This window comes from Rhinolophus sinicus, linkage group LG10, assembly GCF_036562045.2.
Source record: "Rhinolophus sinicus isolate RSC01 linkage group LG10, ASM3656204v1, whole genome shotgun sequence".
NCBI lineage: Eukaryota > Metazoa > Chordata > Mammalia > Chiroptera > Rhinolophidae > Rhinolophus > Rhinolophus sinicus.
In genome coordinates this window covers 47,392,116-47,416,897 of record NC_133759.1, presented here as the reverse complement: position 1 = coordinate 47,416,897, position 24,782 = coordinate 47,392,116, and the positions used below count along the sequence as shown (strand labels likewise).

At 59.4% G+C, this 24,782-nt stretch overlaps 1 protein-coding gene across 5 annotated transcripts in view; it reads right to left on the bottom strand.

Annotated features, from left to right (window-relative positions):
* Positions 1 to 24,782, bottom strand: part of STAB1 (stabilin 1) — a 27,232-nt gene extending 2,450 nt beyond the window's left edge. For 2 of the 5 annotated variants that reach the window (XM_074313066.1, XM_074313069.1), the window contains exons 1-58: positions 24,616 to 24,782; positions 20,406 to 20,542; positions 19,946 to 20,061; positions 19,618 to 19,703; positions 19,478 to 19,547; positions 19,025 to 19,120; positions 18,614 to 18,724; positions 18,164 to 18,360; positions 17,794 to 17,924; positions 17,488 to 17,615; positions 17,119 to 17,207; positions 16,765 to 16,905; positions 16,484 to 16,624; positions 16,267 to 16,329; positions 15,935 to 16,048; positions 15,781 to 15,834; positions 15,459 to 15,539; positions 14,908 to 15,066; positions 14,454 to 14,519; positions 14,115 to 14,210; positions 13,770 to 13,856; positions 13,085 to 13,196; positions 12,440 to 12,626; positions 12,237 to 12,330; positions 11,958 to 12,116; positions 10,553 to 10,648; positions 9,794 to 9,889; positions 9,610 to 9,657; positions 9,300 to 9,430; positions 9,018 to 9,129; positions 8,513 to 8,590; positions 8,326 to 8,424; positions 8,131 to 8,229; positions 7,841 to 7,972; positions 7,491 to 7,619; positions 7,260 to 7,316; positions 6,778 to 6,861; positions 6,069 to 6,264; positions 5,845 to 5,940; positions 5,708 to 5,753; positions 5,530 to 5,606; positions 5,187 to 5,312; positions 4,929 to 5,002; positions 4,697 to 4,783; positions 4,341 to 4,463; positions 3,747 to 3,794; positions 3,454 to 3,531; positions 3,197 to 3,343; positions 2,652 to 2,792; positions 2,491 to 2,550; positions 1,897 to 2,073; positions 1,728 to 1,814; positions 1,479 to 1,628; positions 1,329 to 1,385; positions 1,056 to 1,239; positions 509 to 658; positions 320 to 424; positions 69 to 176 (exon numbers count right to left, since the gene is read on the bottom strand). In XM_074313066.1, coding sequence (XP_074169167.1) covers positions 69 to 176; positions 320 to 424; positions 509 to 658; positions 1,056 to 1,239; positions 1,329 to 1,385; positions 1,479 to 1,628; positions 1,728 to 1,814; positions 1,897 to 2,073; positions 2,491 to 2,550; positions 2,652 to 2,792; positions 3,197 to 3,343; positions 3,454 to 3,531; positions 3,747 to 3,794; positions 4,341 to 4,463; positions 4,697 to 4,783; positions 4,929 to 5,002; positions 5,187 to 5,312; positions 5,530 to 5,606; positions 5,708 to 5,753; positions 5,845 to 5,940; positions 6,069 to 6,264; positions 6,778 to 6,861; positions 7,260 to 7,316; positions 7,491 to 7,619; positions 7,841 to 7,972; positions 8,131 to 8,229; positions 8,326 to 8,424; positions 8,513 to 8,590; positions 9,018 to 9,129; positions 9,300 to 9,430; positions 9,610 to 9,657; positions 9,794 to 9,889; positions 10,553 to 10,648; positions 11,958 to 12,116; positions 12,237 to 12,330; positions 12,440 to 12,626; positions 13,085 to 13,196; positions 13,770 to 13,856; positions 14,115 to 14,210; positions 14,454 to 14,519; positions 14,908 to 15,066; positions 15,459 to 15,539; positions 15,781 to 15,834; positions 15,935 to 16,048; positions 16,267 to 16,329; positions 16,484 to 16,624; positions 16,765 to 16,905; positions 17,119 to 17,207; positions 17,488 to 17,615; positions 17,794 to 17,924; positions 18,164 to 18,360; positions 18,614 to 18,724; positions 19,025 to 19,120; positions 19,478 to 19,547; positions 19,618 to 19,703; positions 19,946 to 20,061; positions 20,406 to 20,542; positions 24,616 to 24,696 — 6,274 coding nt within the window. In that variant the 5' untranslated portion in view covers positions 24,697 to 24,782. The remainder of the gene's footprint in view (positions 1 to 68; positions 177 to 319; positions 425 to 508; positions 659 to 1,055; positions 1,240 to 1,328; positions 1,386 to 1,478; positions 1,629 to 1,727; positions 1,815 to 1,896; positions 2,074 to 2,490; positions 2,551 to 2,651; positions 2,793 to 3,196; positions 3,344 to 3,453; positions 3,532 to 3,746; positions 3,795 to 4,340; positions 4,464 to 4,696; positions 4,784 to 4,928; positions 5,003 to 5,186; positions 5,313 to 5,529; positions 5,607 to 5,707; positions 5,754 to 5,844; positions 5,941 to 6,068; positions 6,265 to 6,777; positions 6,862 to 7,259; positions 7,317 to 7,490; positions 7,620 to 7,840; positions 7,973 to 8,130; positions 8,230 to 8,325; positions 8,425 to 8,512; positions 8,591 to 9,017; positions 9,130 to 9,299; positions 9,431 to 9,609; positions 9,658 to 9,793; positions 9,890 to 10,552; positions 10,649 to 11,957; positions 12,117 to 12,236; positions 12,331 to 12,439; positions 12,627 to 13,084; positions 13,197 to 13,769; positions 13,857 to 14,114; positions 14,211 to 14,453; positions 14,520 to 14,907; positions 15,067 to 15,458; positions 15,540 to 15,780; positions 15,835 to 15,934; positions 16,049 to 16,266; positions 16,330 to 16,483; positions 16,625 to 16,764; positions 16,906 to 17,118; positions 17,208 to 17,487; positions 17,616 to 17,793; positions 17,925 to 18,163; positions 18,361 to 18,613; positions 18,725 to 19,024; positions 19,121 to 19,477; positions 19,548 to 19,617; positions 19,704 to 19,945; positions 20,062 to 20,405; positions 20,543 to 24,615) is intronic. The other 3 variants (XM_074313068.1, XM_019724317.2, XM_074313067.1) reach the window with 2 other exon arrangements.

Below are 24,782 nucleotides of genomic sequence, written 5' to 3'. Positions count from 1 at the left end.
GAGTGGGTGGACCAGGTGGCAGGAGGGGAGCGTGGCCACCCTCCTCAAGTCCCCAGCCACCTGCTCACCTGTGCATGTGCGGCCGTCCCCTTCATAGCCCAGGCTGCACTCACAGCTGTTGCCCGTGCGGCACACTGCCTGGGGTGCACAGGGTGGGGCACACGCAGACTGCAGCTCTGTCCCCCAGGGCCCACCCCACACATCCAGGTTAGTAGCTGCTCTCCTGGATGTCCCCAGGCCCCCCATCTCAGTGCCTCCTCCTGAGTGTGCAGTTGGAGAATGCACTAGTGAGTGCAAGGTGTGCACGAGGACCACTCACCCAGCTGCACCTCACAGCGCGGCCCGGTCCAGCCCTCATCACAGAAGCAGGAGCCGGAGCCCCCAAGGCCCTCATCACAGTGGCCATGAGAGGTACAGCGGCAGGCTGGGGAAAGGGACAGGCAGGAGGATGGAGTGGCACAGGGGCCGAGGGCATCTGGTCAGGGCAGTGCAGGACAGGACAGCCTACCTTGGCAATGAGGCCCAAAGGCCCCCGGGGCACAGAGTTCACATGCTGTTCCAGCAAACCCCGAAAGACACCTACACTGCCCGCTGCCGCTCATGCCGTCCATGCACACACCGTGGTCACTACAAGGGTGGCTGGCACCCCCAGGGCAAGCTAGAGGATGGGGTGGGAGAAGTGAGGGGGAGCCAGGGGCTCTCATTAGAACCCCGCCCACAGGTACCCCCAGCCCAGCCTCACTGTCCATCCTTCACCCACCGTCTGCCCAGGCTCTTCCAAAAGCAGCAAGCACCCCAAGTCGTCACATTGCTGAGAACCCTCCAGGCCCTTACGCTCTGGAGAACACCCAGACCGCTCCCTCCCCCAGCACACGCCACCAGGACCTGCACCATCTAGACACCACCCTGCCTTAGAGCATTCTCTCCTAGTAAAATCCACTCTCCCAGCCCCTGACCACCCCAACACCCCTCAAACAATAGCCAGAGCGGTGCCCTTGGTTATCCCAGAGGCCAGAGGAGTCAGTCAGCAGCATCTGCAACCTCAGGACACCCACCTCGGCACTCACTGCCGTAGTGACCAGGGCAGCAGCTGGGCTTCCAGGTGGTGGTGACACAGTTGCGGTGGCAGCCCCTGCCCAGACCTTGAGGCTGGCCCCAAATGCTGCGCAGTGCCAAGGAGCGCAGTGGAGGCGACGTCCAGAACTTTGAGTAGTAGCGCCAGCAGGCCTGGGGGCTGCCCTGGGCCAAGAAGAGTCAGGCTGCAAACAGCCTGAGCTTGGTGGTGCCTAGGCCCTGCCCAAACCCGCACCCAGCTCCCAGCCCCTTACCTGCTCCCGTGAGCCCTCAGGACAGGGCGGTTCCCGCCCACAGATGCTGCAAATCTTCTGGAAGGGATGGAAGCCAACACAGAAAGATCAGGTGGATGGACAGTACAGGTGCGCTTGGGCCCCTACCGGTCTACCTCAGGCCTCCCTCACCAGCCACAGTGGCCGAGTCTCAAAGCGGTCACAGCGGGCACCAAGGCCAGGTGGTTCCAGAAGCTGGTCGATGCCGTAGGCCAGGCCACCCTCAAAGGGCAGGTGCCGCTGCACAATGCGGGCGTCATCTTCACCCACCATGAGCTCACCCTGCAGGTGGGGAGGATATGGGGTACATGGGGGGTCACAGTTGTACTGCAGCCAAGCCCCTTCCTCTTTCCCTTATTCAAGCCTTCTCCCCAGACTCACCGGCCGGGCACGGCTGCAGGAAAAGGAGATAGGGGTTCCATGCATGGTGCGGAGTGGGCCCAGGTTGGGCAGGTCAGATGCCAAGGCCTGAGCAGATGGAGCCACGGTTGGAGCTAGGCAGGAAGGCTGGGTGGCAGGCAGCGGGGCCCAAGGTCTGGGGTGTACCCACCTCGATGTTGCGGATCACGTGGCCCCGCAGAATGGCTGCCAGCTTGTCACGGTGGTCCTCATGGTACAGCCAGGCCTGGCGATCGGGTGGCAGGGCTTGCAGGGCAGAGTCTGTTGGCCACAGCATTGTGAAGGGCCTATGGGACACATCTCGAAACAGGGGCAGCAGACCAGCCACCTGTGGGTGGGGGGGAGGAAGAGAGGGGCGGCAGTCACAGCCAACTGAGAGACTAGTGGACAGAGATAGGCGGCTGGACCGCAGAGCCCAGCAAGGGGCTACAGGCACCCAGGCAGCCTTCCCACCAGCCACACTCCAGTGTAGCCATTGCAGGTGGATATATGTGTGGACATGCAGGGATAAACCTGCACACCCCTTGACTGTTGTTAAGTACGTAGGCATACATAGCACGCCCTTGTTCTCACACTGGGAAGCTCATGCACACACACAGATGTGCACACTCACACGAAGGACAGGTCTGCACGCAGGTGGGTGTGCACAGACAGGTGAGCACACACAGCTACACACACACTGACGGTCACCCATAAACACACATACGTGGTCACACACTGACAGGCCCACACACAGGAGCAATACCTTCACAAGGCTGCTGAAAATCTTGTAACCGAAGCTATCCGCTGCAGCGGTGACATTTCTCTAGGGAAAGGCACTGGTGAGACGGGAGGTCAGGTGGGCAGGGAGGGTCCCAAGCCCCAGCCACCTGCCTCCCAGCTCCCAGGCTCATGCCCAGGGCATACCCGCGGGATCGGGGCAGCGTCGGGCTCCCAGTGGAGTGCCTCCGGCGGCAGCAGGACACGGTCGATGAAATGCAGGATGCCGTTCACTGCCTGGTGGTCACTGCTCACCACTCGTGCGAAGTCATTGAGATAGATGCTGCCCTGGGGGCGGGGCATGGGCACAGGGGGCGGGGCATGGGCACAGGGGTTGAGCCAGGACTGAATGAGGCTGGGTTGAGCAAGTCTTCGGCAGAAGGTAGGCGGGGTCAAGACAGCGAATCCTCCCTCCCTCCCATGGAAACAGCAGCGGGCCCAGGTGGGAGTGGGAAGCAGGACACCCGTAAAGGGCCAGGCTCAGAAGTCCTGAGCCCGGGAACAGGCTCGTGGTAGTGGGCGGGGTCAGGGCAGGAATCAACTCTGTTTCCCTGAAGCCCTCCCTGGTCCAGGGGAAATGAGAGGGTCTTAAACTCGTGGGGACAGAGCGTAGGGCACAGGAGCTGGGGATTGACAACCGCCGAGTCTTGGGTCTGTGGACCGCCGATGTCGGGAGTGGGGCCCGGGCTCACCTCCCTCTCGCTAAAGCGCAGTGGGTGCCCTGAGAGCGTGGTTACGTAGCCCTCCTCTAGCAGATCCTGGCTCCGCAGCTGCCGGCACCCAACCACGTGGTAGCGGAACACCAGCTCGCGATGGGCTCCAATCCGGGCCAGCTCGTCCTGGAGTGGAAATCGTGAGGGTAGAGGGTGGCCCTGACTGCTTTCTCTGCCCAACCCCCAACCCTGGAGTGCTCGTCCCTCCCCAGCCTTTCTCCTGCGGGCTGTGTTACCTGCGACAGGTTGGTCATCAGATCTGCGTGCGGCACAAAAATTGTGAAAGGCCCGTTGCCCTTGAGCTCATTGTATTTCTGGAGGAGGAAGGGGACCGCTTGAGTGGAAGAGGGGCAATCTGGGACCAACTGTGGTCTTCCACGGATCTTTCAGGGGAAGACTTGGACCCTGAGAGACCAGGCTAGCCAACCCCCTGACCAAATGAGAATATCAAGGCCCAGAGGCAGGTGGGACGAGCAGGGCAGAGAGGCCCAGGCTGGACTAAGGAAGTGAAGGCCGGTTGGTCACTCACCAGGAGGTGGAGGCTGAAGAATGAGGCATGCTTGTCCCGAAGGAGCTCCTGGGGGGGCGAGGATCAGCTCAGATTTTGGGTGGCCCCCACTCAGGGCCTGGTCCCTATCCCAGCACCTGCAGCCCAAGGCCTGACCCAGGCAGAGATGAGGAAAGGAAAGCCAGGGGCGTCTGAGCTGGGATCAGGATTAGTTTCATGTAGGGTTTCCAGGCGGAAATTCCCGCCTGTTCTCGGGAAATTTTTTCACTTTTCCGTTCCCAAATCCCAAGGAAAGTTGGTCAGGAAATCGGGAAACTCAGCTCCTTGAACCCAGGTGGTTGGCAGTATCCGCTGTCACTTTGTGGAAACGATTCATCGTGGAGAACAGAAAATAGTTTATATCTTGGGATTCGGGAATGGGAAAGCGAAAAAAATTCCTGAGAATAGGCAGGAATTCCCACCTGGAAACCCTAGTTTCATGGATCAAAGCTGGGTCAGGCCCAGGTGGAGTCATGGTTCAGGCTCAGGGCCAGAATCAGGATCAAATCTGGAATCTTAATTAATATCAGGCCTAAGGGATGCCTTGGGTGAGGGATCCCACTTGGGCATCATTACCAGGCTGACTCGGGCACGGCAGATGAAACCGTCACCCACGGTGTGGGCTGTATCACAGGTGCATGTCCTCTGGCCATCCCCTGAGCTTTTGCACACGGCATAGGGGCTGCAGCCTCCGTTATTCTGAGGCAGGGACAGGAGAGAGAGGCATCAGTGGCTCCCAGGGTCCCTCTGCCCCAACTAGCCCTGAGGAAGGGGCCATGAAGGTCCCTGTCCAACCGCCAAAGCCCTGTTTCCTACTGATCAGTCAGACTTGAGCTCGTGGGGAGGGCAGCTTACCCTGCTGGGGGCAAGGAGGGCTGCTTCCAGCCTCAGTGCCCTCCCCCTGTGAAATGGGGTGGGGCTGTGGGCCTTACCTGGGAGCAGGGGTCCAGGAGCTCGCAGGTCCGGATGCCGTCTCCACTGTAACCCTCGCGGCAGCTGCAGGAGACCTGTCCCAAATCCTGATGAGTGGGGCAGCTGAGACCCAGGAGCAGGCCAGTGCCCTGGACAGAAGGAGCAACGCTCCCAGGCATAGCCTTGGTGGGGGAGGGGCGCCTCCCTATGGGGAAATGGCACAGCCCCAGTGTCCAGCCCTATTGTACTGACCTGCTCAGGACCTGTGGGGATACATTCGGCGTGCACGTGGCAACCCCCATGGCGGATGAGACAGCTGTTAGCTTCTGGGGGAAGAGATGCTGGGGTGAGGAGTCCCGAGGTGGCCCCTGCATTCATCTGTCCGTTCAGGGGCTCATCCCCTACTCTTAGCACCTCAGGGGTGCCCCTCCACCCTTCCTACTCTAACTCAGATCACCGAAGCCAAACCCTTAGCCCCACAGACACCCAGGTTGGGGATCCCAGCCTCACCCTGGCACAGCTCCCCATCGCCTGTGTAGCCGTCCTGGCAGGTGCACGTCCGCTGCCCTGGTGCCACCTTCGTGCAGTTGGCATGGGGGGAGCAGCCCCCATGGTCATGGGCACAGGGGTCCACCTCTGGGAGCAGATGATCCCAGAGAATTGTGAGGAGCAGGCAAGGGGACGGAGAGGGGACAGGGGAGACGGGCGTGGGAGAAAGGAAAAGGTCAGAGGGAGGGCTGAGACCAGAAATGGGTTAGGGAGACAGAATGGACCTAGAGGGAATGGAGAGGGCTTGGCAGGGAAAGCTACCCCCAAATTTCAGGGGGAGCCCAGGGCATTAGTGTGGCTTGACCTGAGCAGTAGGTGCCGTTGCCCGAGTACCCTGCGGCACAGATGCAGGCGGGGACTGCTGCCAAGTCCTGTACACAGCTGGGAGGGATGGCAAGGGTCAGCCTGTACCCGCCCAGACCCTGCCCTGACCCTAGCTCCCCCACCCACTTTCCCACCTGCTCCAGGCTGAGCTCACTCACTTGGCATTGGGGTCACACTTCTTTGTGCAGAGAGGGCCACTGATTTCTGAGGGGTAGGAGGATGGGTTGGTTCTGGTCATTCAGACCCAGGAACCACCTCCCTGGGAGTCACCTGCCTCCCCTTTGGAGCCACTTACTCTGGTCACAGCGGAGGCCCTGCCAGCCCACATTACAGACACAGCTGCCATCCCCTCGCAGCCCCTCCTGGCACAGCCCATGGACACAGTGACACACTGGAAGTAGACGAAAGAGGACCAGAGTTACCCATTGCCTCTGTCCTGCCCCTGCTAGGGTGTCTCCATGACCGACCGCTATCCTCTGCCAGGATGCCCACCATCCCTGCTCCCTCCCCAGTCCTCACCTCCAGTGCAGTTGGGCCCGTAGCGGCCCAGCTCACACATCTCACAGGCCGTTCCATGGAAGCCCTCGTGGCAGTGGCACTCCCCGCTGCCCAGGAGCCTGTCCTGGCACTGTCCATGGCCTGAGCACACCCCACCCAGACCCCCTGGGCACGGCTCGCACAGTGTGCCAAAGAACCCGGGGCAGCAGTCAGGCACCTGCAGGGAGGGGGTGCAAGAATAGGTCGAGCACAGGCCAGGACAGGTATCAAGGGGAAGCAAACCTCAGGAGAGGGGAGGGCATCCTGAGGCCACAGAGCCATAGAACAAAGTGAGTTGGACCCTGGGAAATGGAGACTGCTTTCCACAACCCTCCCCCATGGCAGGGGTGAGATTCAAGCAGCAAAGGACTATGCCAGATCCCACAGTGAGGGACAGAGCAGGGCCCAGTTGTTACCCTTGGGACTTAGTTGATGGTGTCAGCTCTGGGCCCTTTCTCCTTCTGGGCCTCATCCCTGCTCCCTGGGGGCATGGCCACAGGGACAAACACTGGCCCCTCTGACCTCAGACCCTTCTCCCTTGCTCTTTTTCCGGGATTTTGTTTCAGTGGCCTCATCCTACTCCGAGCCCTGCCTCTGCCTTTGAAATCTAATCTAGGCTCCTCCTAGACCCCCACTCCCATCTCCTTCTCCCTGGTCAAAGATTTGGGGAGGGGGTTGGTTCAGGGCAAACCTGGATCCTCTTGGCACATGTGTAAGAACAGCCCCGGGAGAAGGAATAGCCAGATCGATAAACGCAGCTCTTCTTGGGGGTGTTCTGGAAATGGAGACAGGAAGGAGGTCTCAGCCAGTGGCTTGGATCGGGTCAGGGCAGTGAACAGGGAGACAGACAGACAGACTACAGGTGTCAGTGGGTGAGACAGATGAACAGGACAGCAGAAGTGGCAGAGAGGGACTGAGATAGGTAGACCCGATGGGGACAGAAAAGGCAGGCTCCAGGCCTGAGCCACAGGGCCATAGGGTACAAGTCGGAGTGAGGCCTGCTCTGGGCAGACCTGGGCCCAAACCTCCTGGCCTCTACCAGGGAAGTCGAGCGGCCCACACCATTCCAGTCCCCCACGCCTGGGCAAGCACAGCTGGACCCGGGGTTTGGACACCTTGGTGGCAGGGAGAGCAGGCGAAGCAGGGATGGAATCGTGCTATGCCCAGCCTCACCTCCAGCTGGAAGCCCTGAGTACAGCGGAATTTCCTGGTACAGTTTATACATTTCTCCTGGGGGGAAGGAGGGCAGAGAGTCAGGTGGTCTTGGGGAGGGGGCCCCAAACCCACCTTCCTTCCTCCAGGGCAGGCTGACAGCTGTCCCCCCCTGACCAAGAGCTCCTCCCGCCAGCCAGTACCTCCCAGCTCTGAGCTCCCCGCTGCCCTCCTCTGGCCCCAGACTGTTACCCGCAGGGACTCAGCGTGGCTATGTAGGCAGCGGCTTGAGCCCACCGCCAGGACCCCCGAAATGCCAAACAGTGAGCCGCCAGGGGCCTCCAGCACAGGTCCTTCCAGCGGCACGTGGTTCACCTCAGGCTGAGGAGTGAAGCAGGAGGCTGAACCCAGCCCATCCCACCCCACCCTCACGTCGGGGCTATAGGGAGGCCCCCAGGGCTGGGGCTATGTCCACGGATGGGAGTCTCCCAGGCTGGGCAGGCCCTGGAGCAGAGGTTGGAGGCTCCCAGGAGGAGGCCTCCAAAGAGAAGGAGCCTTCAAGAGCATTGTGCTTGAGGTAGGGTCTGCTTGGCCCCACAAACCTGGCCACTATGGTTGTAGAAGACAAGCCAGTGGGCAGGGCCCAGGAGGGAGTTGCGGTGTCCACCCCTCCGCAGGGCTTCTGTGGAGAGTGCCTCCCCCAGGATCACGTGGTGTCGCACTGTGTCTGCATCCTGAGGGGAAGGAGAAGCTCAGGGGCTCCAGGACTACTCCACCGAGCGCCCTGGAGAGCGGCATTCCTCCCACTGTGTCCCTTTGCCATGGGATGGGAGGCTCACCCTCTAAGCCTTCACCCTTAGCCCTCGGTTTCCCCCTGGCCCAGTGACCTCACCAGGCTGCTGCTGTTGCCCTGGGCCTCCAGAGAGCGGTTTGTGGGCACGAAGATGGTGTAGGCACTGGCAGCCTCAATCTGGGCCACCAGACTGTGGTGCTAGGGACAGAGGGCTGGGGTCAGGGGGTATGCATAAATGCCCTCAGTCCTGACCCTGGCAACCTGCCAGCCCTCCCCCTCTCCTCTTGCCCTTACCTGCAGTAGCTCCCGGAAGAGGCGGAAGGCAGGCACTGAGTCCAGCTGCTGCAGCAACCCCTTCCCAGCCAGCACGTCCTCTCTTGGAGGCAGTAGGACCTAGCATGTAGCATGGGGGCTGGTCAGTATGTCACTGCCTCTTGGCTGGCCTAGGGTGTTCCCTGTGCACACTCCCCTCCAGCCGTACCTGGCTAAGGACATGTAGGACACCGTTTGTGGCAAGGAGGTCAGCCACATCCACGCTAGCATTCTGCACCCAGACCCTCTGGAAGGCAGCAAGGAGAGCTCAGCCACAGGTGGGAACAGGTAGACACTTAAGAGTGGGTGCAGCACCAACAGAGGGGCTGCTGGGCACGCAAGCACCCAAGGAAGCCTCCAGCCTGCCCCAGACACCCTCAGACTCAGGACCGACCAGGTGGGCACACAGACCCCCAGCAAGGCCCATGCCTGAGAGGAATGGTGCACACGCAGACAAAGCTGGACAGGCAGCCCCCAGCAGGGCAGTCACTTCTGGCCCAGAGATACTGCACTTCAGCAGAAGTGGAAGACCAGTACACCTTCTGAGGCCAGCCCTGCAGGGCAAGGGAACTCCAATCTCATCCCTTGGGGACCCCGGTCCAGGAAGCCTGTAGCCACTCAAGTTCCCTCCCATGCCCTGCATGCCACTCTTCTGCCCAGAGTTCACCACGTACCCCACTGGTGTTGCGAATCTCCCAGCGTGTGGTGGGGCTCAGGGTGGCCATAGCCTGCCCACCCATTCGGGCCAGCTCCTCCTCAGAGAAGGCACCCTGGAGAAAATGGGCCCTGAGGGGGCATAGTTGGGGGGATCATAGAACCAGGTTAGTGTAACCTACAGAGAGACCTCTCAGACTGGGCTCCCCCCTTGGGGGTGGACACACGCCAGGCTGAGAACCGCTGGGGAGGGCCTGGGTCTCACAAGAAGCCCCTCACTGGGCCTGGGCCTGGCCGCTCACCTGACCAGTAGTGGCAGCATCCTTGGCTGCACCCAGAAGGCCTGGTCCTCGGGGCTCAGCCTCCGGATGGCAGACTCAGAGGGCACCAGGGCTGTGACCTGCTTGTCAGCAGGAAGAGTGACGCCCGCCGTCTGTTCATGCAGTGTGCAGAGGGACAGGAGGAAGATGAGAGCAGCCACCATCTTGAGAGCACCTGCTCCCAGCCCCCAGGCCTGCCCCCACCTCCACTCATAGAGATGTTACAGGGCACCCCTGTATCCAGGGAGACCTCCTGGATGGGAGCCCAGCCCAGCATTCTGCCCTGTGCTACCTTGATCCACTGGTAGAAGACGGAGAAGTGGGCATTGGCCTCCAGCTCCTAATGGAAGGGAAAGAGCTCAGGTCATGGGCCTAGGGACAAACTGGAGGCCTCCTCCCTCCAGGGCCCTGGGCACTGCCCCTTCCCCACTGAGGTGCATGGGAGAACCCCTCCCCAAGCACAGGCAACCACTCACCCGGAAGATGTCTCCATAGCAGCTGAAGCCATCACCCCCATAACCAGGGGGGCATCTGCAGACCCGCTGACCTCCACCCACTGCCTGGCAGCTGGCCTGGGGCAAGGCGTGGGACAGAGAGACATGGCCCTCCATTTGGCACCCATATGGCGAGCTGGACAGCACCTACCTCCATGTCTCTGTTCATCCTTGTCACCCATCACCTTACTGTACGCCGGACCACCCATCCCCACCATCTGTCTTTCTCTCTATCCATCCATCTGCATTCATGTTGCTTCTTTGGGTGCCCAGCCCTGCTCTCCAGGATCACTGAGTATTGGACATGAGTTACCTACCCCATCACGACAGATGGGTCATGGAAGCTCTGTGGGAACACTCAGGAGGCCCTGGACCCTCAGAAGAGGCCTAAGCTGGGAGGGGGAGAAGCTAGCCAGGCCAAAGGTGTGGCACGGGGGAAGGCTTCCAGAATACACGGCAGAGGTGTGGTGGCATTAGAGCAGAGTGAGGCCAGAGGACAGCAAGGAGCTCAGAGAGGCCTTGCGAAGGAGCGTGGAATGGGGGCGGCGGGGCCAGGGTGAAGTGAGGCGTCCTTAATAAGGAGTGAAAGCTCTATCGTGTGGGAAAGGGGGTGAGAGGGCTTGGATTGGGGCTTAGAAAGATTCCAGTCCTGAACAGAGACAGGGACACCCAGAGAGAGTGCAAGAGTGGCAGCCGATGCCCCCAGCCCCGAAAGCCTCCCTAGGCTCCGAGCCCACTCACCAGGTCATGGCAGCCACCGTTGCCTGCCCTGCAAGGGTCGATAGGGCTGCACATATAGCCATCCCCAGCAAATCCCAGCTTGCAGGTGCACCGGCTCTGGAGAGGTTGGGAGCAGAGGGCCTCCTCTCACCAGGAGCACCCAACACTTTCTCCTCCACGCCACAGCTGGAGAGGCCTGCTCAGACCCAGCGCTTTCTCCCAGCCCCACTCTTGGAGAGCAGCTGAGGCCTGAGAGGGGACTGGCTCTTGGGCTGAGTCCAATAGAGTGACTGGCAGGGAGGCATTGGCATTGGCAGGGAGGCATCCATGCAGAGTGTGTGCCCCTCTGCTCTCAGGCCTCAGCCCTGCTAGGGTGGTTGGGGTCAGTGGTATATGGTGAGTTTGCCAAGGTCAGCCCCAGGGATGGCAGCCTGATCCCACCTCCAACCCTGCCACACCACTCAGCAGCTCTGATCCTTCCCACTAAATGACAGTGTCCTTGGGCTTGTCCCGCTGCAAGTGAGTGACTGGTGAGACTCCCTAGATCTCAGTTGCCCTTGTTTGCAAATTGAGGGGCATCTCAACCTGCTATTCCAGTTCTCAGTTCTGAACTTTAAATCTCCTGGTGGAGTTTGGAGCTCCAGCTCTCCTGCCCGCCTGAGCTCTCACTGGTAAGGTCCCATGGGCTGGTGGCCCAGGCCATCATGGAGTGAGAGGACAGGGAGTCCCATTGGTCCCTGCATAGGCCTGGGCCATGCCAGGCCTTGCTTCCCAATTGGTGTATTAGATATTTTCAAATGCCAGTCAGTCCTCAGGTTTCCCAGGCCTGAAGTGCTTCACAGATGATGGCGCCAGGCTCTGAGATCCTGTGACTAGTCTGAGATCGCAAAGTTCCAGAGCTGGAGTCCATGAGTCTAAAGATTTTGGGATGTCATGCCCCTTGGGCAGGGATCTCTTCCTGCTTTGCTTGGCATCAAATTCCTAAGTCTAGGACAGGAACTAGCATGGAACAGGTGCCTGATAACAGGTGGAAAACCAATGAGTGAGTGAATGAACCAATTGTCAGAAGACAATGGCCCCAGTAGCCAGTTAGAGCAGAGAACTCATTGATTTGGTTCCAAGAGCCCTCATCCCTGAGAGACAGGAGTCACAGCCTTCTGATTTGGAAAAAATGCTGCCTTAGATTCGCCCTGGAATGCACTTTCCATTAAAACTCTCGGGGCCTTCACGTAGCTTCCAGCACATATCTGCTGCTTCCAGAATGTACAACTCAACATTTCAGAATAGGATTCTCATTTGTGTCAGGTTTGAGACCCTGAGCTTGACTTTTTGGAGTGGACGTCCCTGGAGTCAGATGGGATACAGTGAGAGTCCCCCAGAACAGAGACCCCCCCACTCTGCTGTGTCCAGGTCTGCTGCACCTCACCTGCCCAGGGCCCACATAGCTGCAGAGGGCGTCAGCATGGCAGCCACCTCGCACGTCCAGCTCACACTCATCGATGGCTACGCAGATGCGGCCATCCCCGCTCCAGCCTTTGTGGCATGTGCAGTGGTGGGTGCCCAGGGCCCCAGGGACACATTCAGCCTGTGAGAGCCATAGATAAATGATTCAGGGCTGTAGGGTAGTGGGCAGAGTGCAGAGGACAAGGGAGTCCCATCTCCCACCCCTGGGTCAGGATTACAGAGAAGGGACAATGAGACTGACATTCTCTGAGCAGCCACCACGGTCTGGATGGGAGCAGGGGTTGCTGGGTGTGCAGGAGAAGCCATCACCCTCAAAGCCATCGAGACAAAGACACCTGGGGGTGGGTGAACGAGGGGTCTCCAGTAAGTCTCTGGAATGGCTAGAGGCTGAGCAAACTGACAAGTGACGTCATGGACATGCAGAGAAGAAGCTTGAGCCCTCACCTGGGGATGCCCCCCTGGGTAACACAGCGGGCGTGCAGGTGGCAGCTCTGGGCCTGCTCCGTGGACCCACAGTTCTCTGTGGACTCATTGCAGAAGCGGCCGCTGAAACCTGGGGCACATGTGCCACCTTGGCACACACCCCCACTGCCTGGACGATTGTCACATAGACCGTGGACACAGCCGCAGTCTGCAGGGAAAAGATGGGAGCAGGGAAACTGAGGCAGGGGCCGGGCTGGGTGGAAGCCAGTATACAGTTGGGGGAGTGCTGGGAAGGGGGCAGCCAACATAGATTTGACTTCAGGGTCACAAAATCAGAGGTCACCCCAGACTCAATGTGTGGGCAGAGGAAATGAAATGGGGGGCATTCGTTGCCTTCACTCACCCTATTTTACCTGCCCTGCCCCCAAACCCACCCTTAGCAAGTTCTGTGTGTCCACGTAAATCCTGAACACTTCAGGTTAAACCACGGTTCTCCTCCTGGCATGGGTGATGGAGATGCCGATTTCTGTTCCCAAACCCTCCTCCACTCCCTCAGGCGTTCACCCTTCCTCCTGGGGCTCGATTGCCTTTCCTGGGAATCCCCAGCCCCCTTTCCAAGCAGAACCTTTTTCTCCCTGGCAGGTAGCGTGGGCCAGGACCACTCACCTTCCTGGCACTGGTCTCCATGCTTGTTTGGGTTGGAGCAGATGTGGCAGGCGATGCCCTTGTAGTCTGGGAAGCAGAGGCAGGCCCCATTGCCCAGGACCCCATCACTGCACTGGGGGTGGGCAGGAGGGCAGGATCAGTCATGGGGAAGGCAACTTTCACACACACCCCAATACCCCTTTCCACCATGGACTGCTTCTGAGCTCCTGCTCCCCCTGGAAGACCTCACCCTGGAAGAGACCTTTCACATCACTGAAGTGTCAAAGAACTAGCCCTCTAAAGGGCACCTGGCCCTGGAGGCTTCATGGATGACTTCTGCTCAGCCTAGAAACACAAAACTCCAGTGTTCTTCCCTAGCCAGGTGTTAAAGTAACCCTGATGTTACAAAATAGGAAAAAAAAACAGAAAGAAAGAAAGAAAGAAAGAGAGAGAGAGAGAGAGAGAGAGAGAAGAAAAAGAAACTACTCATAAATAGCCTTTATGAAAATAGATATAAAAATCTATCTAATTAATTATTTCTAATTAAAATAGTAAAAATAATATGATCCAACTTCCACTGCCTAGATGTGAGGAACCTGAGGCCAGGAAGAGGCAGGTTTGGTTCAGATACACAGCCAGTCCCGGGCCAACTCTGGAAGAAGACCCTGTCTTCCCCATACCTCCCCCAGGGCAGGAGGGCACTCACGTTGCCTTTGCCATAGCAGGGGTTGGAGAAGCCCCCAGGACACTGTGCACAGTCAGGCCCAAAAAACCCTTTGCAGCAGCCAGGTTTCTGTAAGAGACAGAGCATGTCTGAAGGTCTGTTTGGCACCATGCCACCCCCACCGCCCAGGCTGCTTCTGCTCCCTGGTACCATCTGTAGAGCGAGCGGGGGTGAGGGGGTGAGGCCCCTCTGTGACACCTTTTCCATCGTTAGGATGTGACACAGCCCCCTGAATAAGGCAGCCCACTCAGACCCAGCCTGGGGGCCTCTGAGGAGAAGCAAGCCTTCCAGGTCACTGGGGACCGAGCGCCCTCTGCCCAGGCTCACCAGGATGGTCTGGTTGCAGTAGCGGGCGCAGCCCTTCTTCAGGACGTTGAGCCCAGTAGGGTCGTGGACGTAAACGCACTCCTCAGGGGAGATGTCCTGGGGTGGGCCGTGCAAGGCTGGTCAGCACGGATGGTCCTTGGCCAGCCCCCTTCACCAGGCAGCCCTGGTCAAGAGACCTCAGCCCCCAGGCCCAGCACTCCCACCTCAGTGGTGCTGAGGGCTGCTGTCCCTCCAGGTCCAGCCTGGCCTCCCAGCCCCCCTGTCCCACCCTGACCCTGGGCAGGAATCTCGCTGGGCAGTCAGGAGTCAGCCCTGAGTGCCGGGTCAAGGGAAGCTCACCAGCTTCACACTGTTGGGGGGGCACGTGTTGGTGGCGTTCAGGGCTTGGCAGTCCACGCAGGAGCCCTGGGCAGGGGGTCGGGAGAACAGTTAGTCCTGGCTTATTTATTCAACAAACCTTCAGAAGGTGGCATGAAGCCAAGAGCTGAGGGATGAGAAAGAATCAACCACGGGAGGGCCAGGAGGTGGCATGTGGGCAGAGGAACAAAGGCCGTGCAGTGGAAGGCGCTTAGTGTGACAGCATGAGAGTCCCAGGCCTTGACAGGACAGAAGATGCAAGAATGGTCTCCAAGTCACCAGGATTGCTGAGGGGACATGGGCGAGTCCAGGTGGGTCCGCGGGGGCCTGGGCCTGGGCCTACTCACTCCCTTGAGGAGAACTCCTCCCGGAAGAGGACCCCTCGCGAGCAGCACTGGGGTCTCAGGAAGGCCCGGGTTGCGTGACGTGCACTCACCACCACGATCTGGTGCTGCTCCTGGCTGCAGTGCTTGGGCAGGATGGGCAGGATGGTCGGGGGCAGCAGGATGCCCTCCAGCATGTGGATCACACCATTGGCAGCCAGCACGTCCACTCTCCGCAGCGGGACCCCCTCAGGTCCCAGCAGGATGCGCCCCTGTGGCAGAGCCAGTGTGCAACCCACCCCGCCCAGCAAGCTCGGACTGCCCCTGCTGCCTCCCCGCCTCTGCAGCTCAGCAAGATGAAAGCCCAGCCTGCCCCACTGTCTCTTCTCCCCTCTCCTTGGCAACGCCTCCTGCCCTGCCCTACATGGTTTCTGCCACATGGAGCACCCCCACACATGTGCTCTCCTCCTCCTTGGAGCCCTCCCAGCCTGTCAGACTCCAGGAGAAGAATTTGATCTTGGCCTGCCTCACATAGGACCCCTCCCAAGGCCTGCCCACCACAGGGCTTGGAGCATAAAAGCAGGTCTGATAGAAGCTGAATAACTGGCCAGTCATCACCAGCCTCTCCATCAGTTCATTCATTCTAGATGTCCCTGGATCTCACCTCCTCAGAGATATTCACAGCCAGGACCTGGTTTGCCATGGTCAGGACCCGACCCTTGGAGATGAGCTTCTCAACGGTCAGCTGGGGCAGAGGAGAGGGTGACTTCAGCTAGACACCAGCCACACACCTCAGGGCCACACCGGGTCCTGTCCAGGTGACTCACAGCTATTGCCTTGGTCCCCAGGCTCTCCTCTGTTATAGTAGTCCAAATGGGCAAGGAGAGGAGAAGGGGCCCCTGGGAAAGCCGGAACCCACAGGCAAACCCCTCAGCAGCCCAGCAGCGGGTACAAGCTGGCCACCCTCTAGGAGGAGAACCTCTCACCTGGCCATGCCCATAGATGTGGTACCTCACCAGCTCTTGCAGTTTGGAGAGACCCTGGCAGGGGAGAGAGGGCTTGGCTGCTGGAGGCTCAAGTAGAGGAGGTGGAAGCTCGGGGACCCCCATATCCCCAGGCCCTTCTGTCCGCCTAGCTTACCGCTGTGAAGAGGTAGATCAGGCGGCCATCACGCAAGTTGTCCACAGCCTCATTGCTTGGGGCAAAGACTGTGAAGGGCCCAGGCCCGTCCAGGATGGAGGGCAGCCCACAGTTCTGTGGTGGTGGGAGGGAGGCTCAGGGAGGTTCTGTGGCCAGCCCCCATCTCTGAGCCCTGCCTGGGCCCTGCCGCCCTTGGCCCACAGGAAACTCCCACCACGAGTTAGTGGTTCCATGCTACACCAGGACCCCAGAACACTGTGGGGCAGATTCTGAGTAATGAGGGGTGCTGGCGCAAAAGATCAGATGGACTAGGACCTTTTCCCCAAACTCACCTCCAGGATGGTTTCAAACCGACTGAAGGCCTCGGTGGAAGCAAGGATCTGGCCGATGGTTCTCTGTAGGACAAGCATTAGGGCTGCTTCAGCTCCAGAGGGAAAGGAGCTCTGCCCTAGCCCTGCCCAGAACTAGTCCTGCCAACTCTCTGAACTCTTCAGGGGGTCAGAGGTCACCCGGGGCACAAGGTTGGGGGAGAGGAGGGCACTGGCTTACCTTGGGGTCTTCAGGGAGCTCTGGGGGGGGCTGCCACCGCAGCGCAGTGACCATGTGGAAGACGCCGTTAATGGCGGGGTAGTTGGCCTTGTGGATGGTGAATGTCTGCTGGGGCAGGTCTTTGTATTTGTAGGTGTATTTCTGATGAGAAATGAGAATTCTGGCTCAGACTCACATGTTAGCCCCTGTCCCGAGGCTGTTCCCACTTCCACACCTTTGCTCAAGTTGTGTCCCCAACCTGTGACTCCTGTGGACCCCAGGCTGAGGTTCCCCCACTTTACCATGAAGCGGTTGAAAGTGACAGTGATTTCCTGCCCAGCCAGTGTCCACCACGTGCGTGTTTGATGCTGGGTCCCTAATTCCTCCAGTATGTGCTGTCCTGCGATGATATGCTGTCTGCAGAGCTTCTGGGCAAGGGATGCCTGTGGGCATAAGGGGACCAGGCTGCCTCAGGGCCGAGGGCACGTGGCCCTCCTCATGCCACTCTGCCCTGCCCTAGCAACAGAGGGAACACGGGGTCTCCCAGGCCTCAGCTCCCCAGAGTGTAGGTGGGGAGTCGCTCAGGCCCTGAAGCCTGGGACAGGGTCCAGGAAGGAGGCACGGGCAGGCAGCCTCCTCCTCGATGAGAGGCTCACATTCATGATCCTGGAGTTGATGGAGGAGAGGGACGGCACCAGCACGGTGAATGGGCCTGACGTGGTGAGGATCTCCCGGCAGCCCTGGTCTGGGGGGGCCAGAAAAGAGTGCATCAGAATGGATCTGGGGAGACCCTGAGGCATCAGTCCTAGGTTTGGGAGACTTGTGGCAGGGGGCATTGGGTGTAGGTCTAGGGTAGATGTGGGTGGGCATTAGGGTCCGGTGGGGGCTAGCTCCCCCCTCCACCATGCAGCCTCCACAGCCCACTCTTGCTTCCATAACACTTGAGCAGAGAAACAAGGCATCTCTGCAGAGTCCCCCCTCCCTCCCTGCCAGCAATGCTGGGTACAAGGGGTGGGGTCACACACCCAGCATGGCGAGGGCTACTCTCAGTCCCAGGAACACCGCCCGGATGGGGCTGGCCTTCTGCACCTCGTGGAGCAGGTGTCCATAGCAGGCACGCCCATCCCCCACCTGGCCCTCCTTGCACACACAGCTGGGGATCAGGGAGAAATGGTTAGAGCAGGGGTGGGGCCAGCCCCCGCCTCCTGGCCCACCCCCACCTATCCACACAGGGCCTTGAGCTGAGGGTAAACACGTGTGCACCCCTGCCCTTGCCCAGGCCACCCTCTCTGCCCTGCCCCTGGTGCCCACCCTGAGGCCCCTGTGCCCACCTGGTCTTCCCATCAGGGGTCACCTGGCAGGTGGCTGACCGGTCACAGGAGTGGGGGAAGCAGTAGGCGAAGCAGCCCGCGGACGCATTCTGGTTGATGCTGACCAGACCTGGCTTACACGTGCAAGAGGCCTGGGCCACAGGGCAGGGCCAGGAGGGTGACATCATGTCCATGAGGACCGCTGGCATCAGCCATACCCACAGAGCTTGCTCGGCCCCCACAACCACCCTCCAAGAAAATGGTGTTATCCTTTTCCCATTTTACAAATGAGGCAGTGGAGGGTCCCAGAAGGCCCTGGATTTGCCCAGGGTCCCACAGCTAGTGTGGGTGGGTGGACTGACAGACAGGCCCAACCCGGGTGCCAGCTCACCTTGCCTGGCCCCTTGTACAGACACAAAGTGGAGTTGCTGGGGCAGCCGCCATTGTTGGTGTTGCACGGGTCCTGGGGCAGACACACTATCCCGTTACCATAGTAATTCTTGGGGCAGCGACACTGTGCCTGTCCACTGGGGCTCACTGAGCACTGGGCCAATGGGGAGCAGGGTGATGGCTGGCAGGGGTCAGGTGCTGGCAGGGCATAAAGAGAAAGCCCAAGTGAGCTGGGTACCCAAGAGCCTGTCTCCACAGCTTCCGTCACGATGGCCCAAAGACGGGGTGAGCAGGTTGATCCAGATCTTGGGGACAGGAACCCTTCACCTCCCTCAGGGACAGTTCTCCCTCCCTGTAAATGGTCAGATTGTGTTTGCTGGTTTAAAAGGATGTCCTCCCACTGCCTGGTCACCCTGAGCTGCGGCCCCAGGCCTTTCGGTCACAGACATACCTCGGCATTCGCTGCCCTGCTGGGAGTAGCCAGGCAGGCAGCTGCAGGTGGGGGCCTCTGCAGAACATTGGGAGTTCTGTTGGCAGCGCAGGGCCTGGCACACGTGCAGTTCTGAGTGGAGAGGGGAGAGTATTGTACTGGCCAAAGCCCCGGGGTGAGGAGGAACACAGGGGCGTAGATGCTCGGCCCAATTTGCTGTGTGACTCTGGCCAGGGCCTTGCCCTTTCTGGGCCTCTGGGCAGTTGAGGTCTCAGAGAAGACCCTCTCCCCTGATCAGCTGTGTGCCTCTCCTTCTTAGAAAGAAATTAGACTGTGGGCAGAGGTCCTGCTGAGGCTCAGGCCCATCCCTCACCCCACTGACCTGTCCTGTTCTGGCCACCGAGGACCTGCTGCCCCAGTAGCACTGCTTACCTTGGTCACAGTGGGCTCCAGTGTATCCAGCAAAGCACAGGCAGCTTCCATCCCCGAGTGGCCCGTTTCTGCACACGCCATGCACACAATTGCACACTGGAAGGGACACAGGGACAGGTGGGACCCTGGCCTCAACCAGAGCCACTGAGTCCCTGCCCTCTGCATTTCCAAAACAGCTCCGACAGGCACACATCGAGAACACAGAGATGTGATGCAGGATCCAGGGAGGTACCTGATGCAGACTGGGGGTTCAGGGAGGGCTTCCTGGAGGAGGCCTCCAGGAATAGCATATGCAAGGGCTGGAGGTGTGATGAACCAAAGTTTGTGGGCCTAGAGGGGAAGTGCAAGGCTGAGGGACTAGGAGGGAAACTGGTGGGGGCTGGTGGTGGGGACTGGGTATCCACAGGCCTCCAGGTGGACACAGGTTCTTCCCTCCTGCCCTGCAGTGCTCACCGGACTGGCAGTCAGGCCCAAACCGGTTGGGATCTTGGCACTCCTGGCAGGCTGAGCCACTGAAGTTCTCCTGGTGGAAGAATACACCCAGTCAGTGTGGCCCCTCCACGGCCCCCCACCCCAGCCTGCCCGGCCCTTACCTGGCAGACGCAGGTCCCGTTCCTGTCTATGCCATCCAGGCAGGTCCCATGGCCGTTGCATGGGGTCTCTGCCCCCCCAGGGCACTCTGTGGACCCCCCCAGAACTCAGTTGTGCTCCAAGAATTCTTGATTCACCCTGACCCCAGCATCTCTGGGCAGCCCCAGACTCGGCCCATCCCCAGGGCAGCCAGAACCAGGGGACAAGCTGTTGGCTCTCAGTAAGTGTTCAGTAAATGAACAAGGTGAAGGAGAATGCAGGCAGACACTGCAGATGGAGAGCCCAGGGCTGGGGTGTGAGGAGCAAGGCAGGGATCCCCTCCTCCCATACCGTAGCACTGGGACCCCCAGTAGCCAGGGCAGCAGGCCTTCTGCACCATGTCCTTCCAGCATTCCAGGCTGCAGCCACTCATGGACACCAGAGAGTCCCCCAGCTGCACCTCGTAGCTGCAGAAAAAGGGTGGGCAGAGTGATGGAGGGGCTCCCACCCTGCAGCCCCCACCCCAGCTTCCTGATGCTGTGTTCCACTGTTCTTACTCCACCTCCCCTCTCATAGCCTGGCGCACAGCTGAGCACAGCACCTGGCACATAGCAGGTGCTCAATAAACGCCACCTGCACCTACCCTTTTACTCCTTCCTCCCTTCCTGTCTCTGCCCCACGGGAGGAGCCAGCAGATGCATGGATAGGTGAGTCCTTGCCCTCACTCCCCAGGTTTGCCCAGCTCTCCCTGGTCCCCTGACACCCACAGGATGCTCCTGGAAGTGGGCCATGGTAGGGGTGGGGTTCTCACCGGCAGTCCTGTGATATCTTCTCTGGGAACGCCCGAAGCCAACCTGAGGGACACACTTGCTTCTTGATGGCAGGACACATGGTACAGGGTACATGAGTGACAAACTTGGTCTTCACATCGCAGCGTCTGGACCGCACCTGGGCCATGGGTGGGGTTTGGAGTGAGGGTCCTGGACCCTGTGCCAGTTCTGACTCTGTCCTGATCACGGCAAGGACTAGTACCCCTCTCCAGGCCTCCGTGTCCCACCTGTTCAGTGGGGATGCAGTGAAGACAGGGAAAGCCCTGAGAGACGGGGAAAACCTGCCTGTCACTTGTTGCAACTGCTATGGCATAACCCTGTATCCATAGCCACGTACCGCTGTTCAGGGTCCTGAAGGCATGCCCAGAAGTCTCTGAGTCTATACCTTCTGACACGAGGAGAATCTAGCCATTTTGTTCCACCTCAGCCCATTCAGATGAGAAAACTGAACTGTGAGTGGGTGACCCTTGCTCAAAGCCACCCGTTGATGGTGCGAGGCACGGACTAGAACCTGGACTGCTCATTCTTGTTTTTCAGTTAAAATAAACAGTAAATGACATAACTGACATGAGGAGGAGAACACACCCGTCCCAATTCTACTCTGAGCATATCCCCACCTTGCTGCCAAATGACATTTCAGCAAGCCCAAGGGAGCCAGGAGCCTGCCCCAGATGCAAGAGGCTGGCCCACGTAGGCGGCATGTCCAAGGGGTCTGCGTGCGTTTGGGCCAAGCAGTCATGATCCCTGAGCCCCGAGCCCCACACACTGGTCGGGACTCAGGGTCTACTGCCCATCATCGGATGGGCAATGCTGGCAGTGAGGGAGCTCAGAGGACCCAGGCGGGAGGCCCACGGAGCATCCTGGGAGAGGAGACATTCATTTTGGGCCTTTAGGATGCCCGAGACTTGGCCAGGGCAGTGCTCCTGACGGAGTGGATAGGAGACAAGACGCAGGAAGAGGGAAGAAGCAAACTACCGTGTGTGATGAGGCAGAGAGTGGCCAAGGAGAGGCTGGAGAGGGGCTGGTGGCCTGACCATCCAGTGAGGCTGAGTGGGGGAAGCCCCATGACTCGGTTTGTGTTTTAAATGGGCCCTCTGTCTGCTGCATGGAGAACAGAGGTGTGGGCAGGTGGGGGTTGTCACCTGAGACTGCCAAGAAAGCCCTGGCGCTGAGGTCCCATTCACTGGCCTGTAGTAGCTCCCACAAATCCACCATCACTGAGGCTACCTCACCCCTACAGCCTCAAAGTCCCAACAACCTATAGCACTGGACCCTGGAGGGACAGATGCTAAACTCTTGGTTGTAAGTGGGAGAAAGTGCCAGGGAAAAGTGCATTTTGATGGAAGAGAGGCTTTGGGGGGCTTGAGATGTGGCCTGGAGAGCTGAGATGTTTTCATCTAAAAAATGCTGACCACACTGGGTCAAAGGGAGTGAGCCCAGGACATCTCTTTCCTAGAACACATTACAGATGTGTGGCTTCTCAAAGCAAGGAAAGAGGAAAAACAGTGCCTGACACTTTCTTCTGGTGAACCCAAGGATTGCAGGCCTTTCTGCCGCTGTGATTTGGCCTTTTCCGTTCACGCCTCTGTGGTCTGCAAAGAGGGAAGCTGCGAGCAGCCTCAGGCTGAGCTGTGGGCTGGCAGTGTGGTCTCATTCCCTTCCCCAGGCTCCGTCTTTGCTGAGCTAGGGAGCGACTAGGAAGTTGGGTAACTCCAGGGTTGGGCAGCTGCTGGCTCAGGGCAAAGCCGGTGGCAGGCTTCCCTGAGCGCCACCTGGCCAGCTGGATACAGCTGCCAGCTGGGTCACCACTGGCCTGGGGACCAGCTCTTAGAAGACTGTTGGTCAGTCCTGATGAAGAGCTCAGGGGGAATGGGAGCTCACTGTCCTCACTCTTTTAATGAAGTGGTGGGTGAGTTCCGGGCACGAGAGGAAGCTGGAGCCCTGTGTCCCATGGTGGACACTTATTCACAGGATATCTCGTTTGTAAATGGGTGTGAAATGGTGATGGATGGATAAGCCAGAAGCCAAATCACATTTCTTCCGGACCACCCCACAGGCAGGCACTAAGGCCCCCTCTGCCAGGCGGCCTGAAAGGCATCAGCAGCCCCAGCCCACAATCTACTGTTGGTCCCGCTGGGCGGAGGGAGGCTGGATCATGGCCCAGTGCTGAATCAGATTCCCGTCTTTCTGGGGACACCTCGGGACCTGCCTGAGCCAGGCGGGTGCTACCCCACACGCTGCCTCAATTGATTTTGCAATGTCTGCTTCCTATAGAGATGTTGCTGGGGAAGTTGAGGACATACGAGGTTTTGAATTGGCTTTGAGAAGGTGGAAGAAAGTGCCCCAAGCGGGGGTCCAGCACTCAGAATCCAAGCTCCCTTAGAGGCAGGGACCCCCACACTGCTTCTCCTGCCCTAGACCAATAACTCTCTGCCTTCAAACCCCAGCTTCGTCAGCACCAGGACATTCCTAGCACAGAGCAGGTGCTTGTTAAAAGGCTATTGAAGGAACAGGTGCTAAAACCACCTCCTCCAGGAAGCCTTCCCTGCCTCTACTGCCTGAACCTGCCTGGTTGAGTCCTACTCCTGCCCCTTGCGGGCTGTGTGACCCAGAGGTTGTGTCTTCCCCTCAGAGTTTCAGTTTCCTAATACTTAGAGTGGGTCTTATGATACATGGGTTGTTGTGACGGCTGAGTGACTGAGGTTGTGTGAAAGGAGGCCCCCGGGCCCCTTTTCCCTGGCCCAGGCTGGCTGAGCCCCAGTCCTGGAATGCAGGCTTAGAGGTGGTCAGAGCTATAGGTCTCTGACAAGGAAAAATTCCCAGCCTGAAGCCCCTCATGACCCCTGTTGCCAGAACATGAGGTGCAAAGGCCTTTGAAATTCTCCTGACAGGGAAAACTGAGGCAGGGAGAGAGCAGGAACCCACCTGCAGGAAGAGTCTGTAACCCTTGGCTCTTCCACCACCACTGTCACCTTTCCAGCCTCAGTTCTGCCCGTCGCCAATCCTGACCTGGCCCTGAAGCTGACGAGACCCTTTTCCTTGCCCCTTCTCCAAGGGACCATAAGGAATACAAGAGGAAAAAGTCCAGTGGTGGCAGGGGGCCTGGGTTCCTTTCTTGGTTCTGCCTGGGAGTGGAAATCTGGGCAAGTTTTTTCTCTCTCTGGACCTCAGTTTTCCTATTGGTGATACAAGGATAGCAGCAGCTGTACCAAGAATCAGATGAACTTTGCCTCACAAGAGAGAGGGTCCCTCGCCTGGAGGCGGGCCCCAGCCAGGTGACTGTATCTCCATACACAGGACGCAGGACGGGAGGCTCTTCCAGAAACTCCAGTAGGGACATTGTCCCTACTACAGAGCCTGGGTGGGCCACAGAGAGGCAGTCTGGAGGGTCTGGCACACATGGCTCTGACAGCCGCACACAGGACACTTCTGCTCCTCCCACACAACTGGACGGGGAATTGCAGACGCACAGCTCCAGAGCTGCACTGACCTATCTCACCATCCTTGGGCCTTGCCTTCCACCAGTGGGGAACAAGACTCACTGCGCAGGGACTGAGGGTCTGAGGGGCTCAGGCTGGCTGGGTGCTGTGCGCTCGACAAATGGCAGCTCTTAGGCTTCAGGGCGTTATCGTCGGCTGCTGTTTACCCAGAGGGACTGTTGACTTCATTTTGCCTCAGGGTACTCTCGGGGCTGGGCACAGGCACACGCGCACACACACACACCCAGCTCCCCGACACAGGCGCCACCTGAGTCTCTCAGCTTGTCAGCCCTGCAAGGGTTGGGGGTGATCTCATCTCCAGTCTCCAGGCCAAGGCCCGAGAGAAACCAGGCCTCAGTCTGGGCTGAGAGGGCAGGAGGATGAGCCTGGCTCCGTACCTTGCCCCATCAGGCTAGGGAGACCTGAGGACGGCTGCTGCCCACACACCACACCACACAGCTGGCTGGCTGGGCACAGTTAGAGGACAGGCTGCCAGCCCTGCCACCCCATGCAGCTACACACAGACCTCAGCCTGGGGAGGTGGACACAACAGCCTGGCCCTCTGGTCCTGCTCAGCGAAGGTCAGACAGGTACCAGCTGCCCTGTGTGTGTCTTCAGACTCGTGGCCGATCTGTCTACACTCCCTCCCTGCTCCCATCACTGGCCCGCAGAGCCTGGATACCATGCCCCCCTCCAACTAGCTCACACTCACCTTCTGCCCTCTGATGATGCTGGAGTCTGCCAGGCAGAAGGTCAGGAGGCAGAGCAGCAGGAGGCCCCGGGGCCCTGCCATGGCCAGCAGTGGCTGGCGGACAGTTGGGGCAGCCTGTGTGGGGAATGAGCTCTGGGAGGCAGGCACAGGGCGGGCAGGCGGGATGG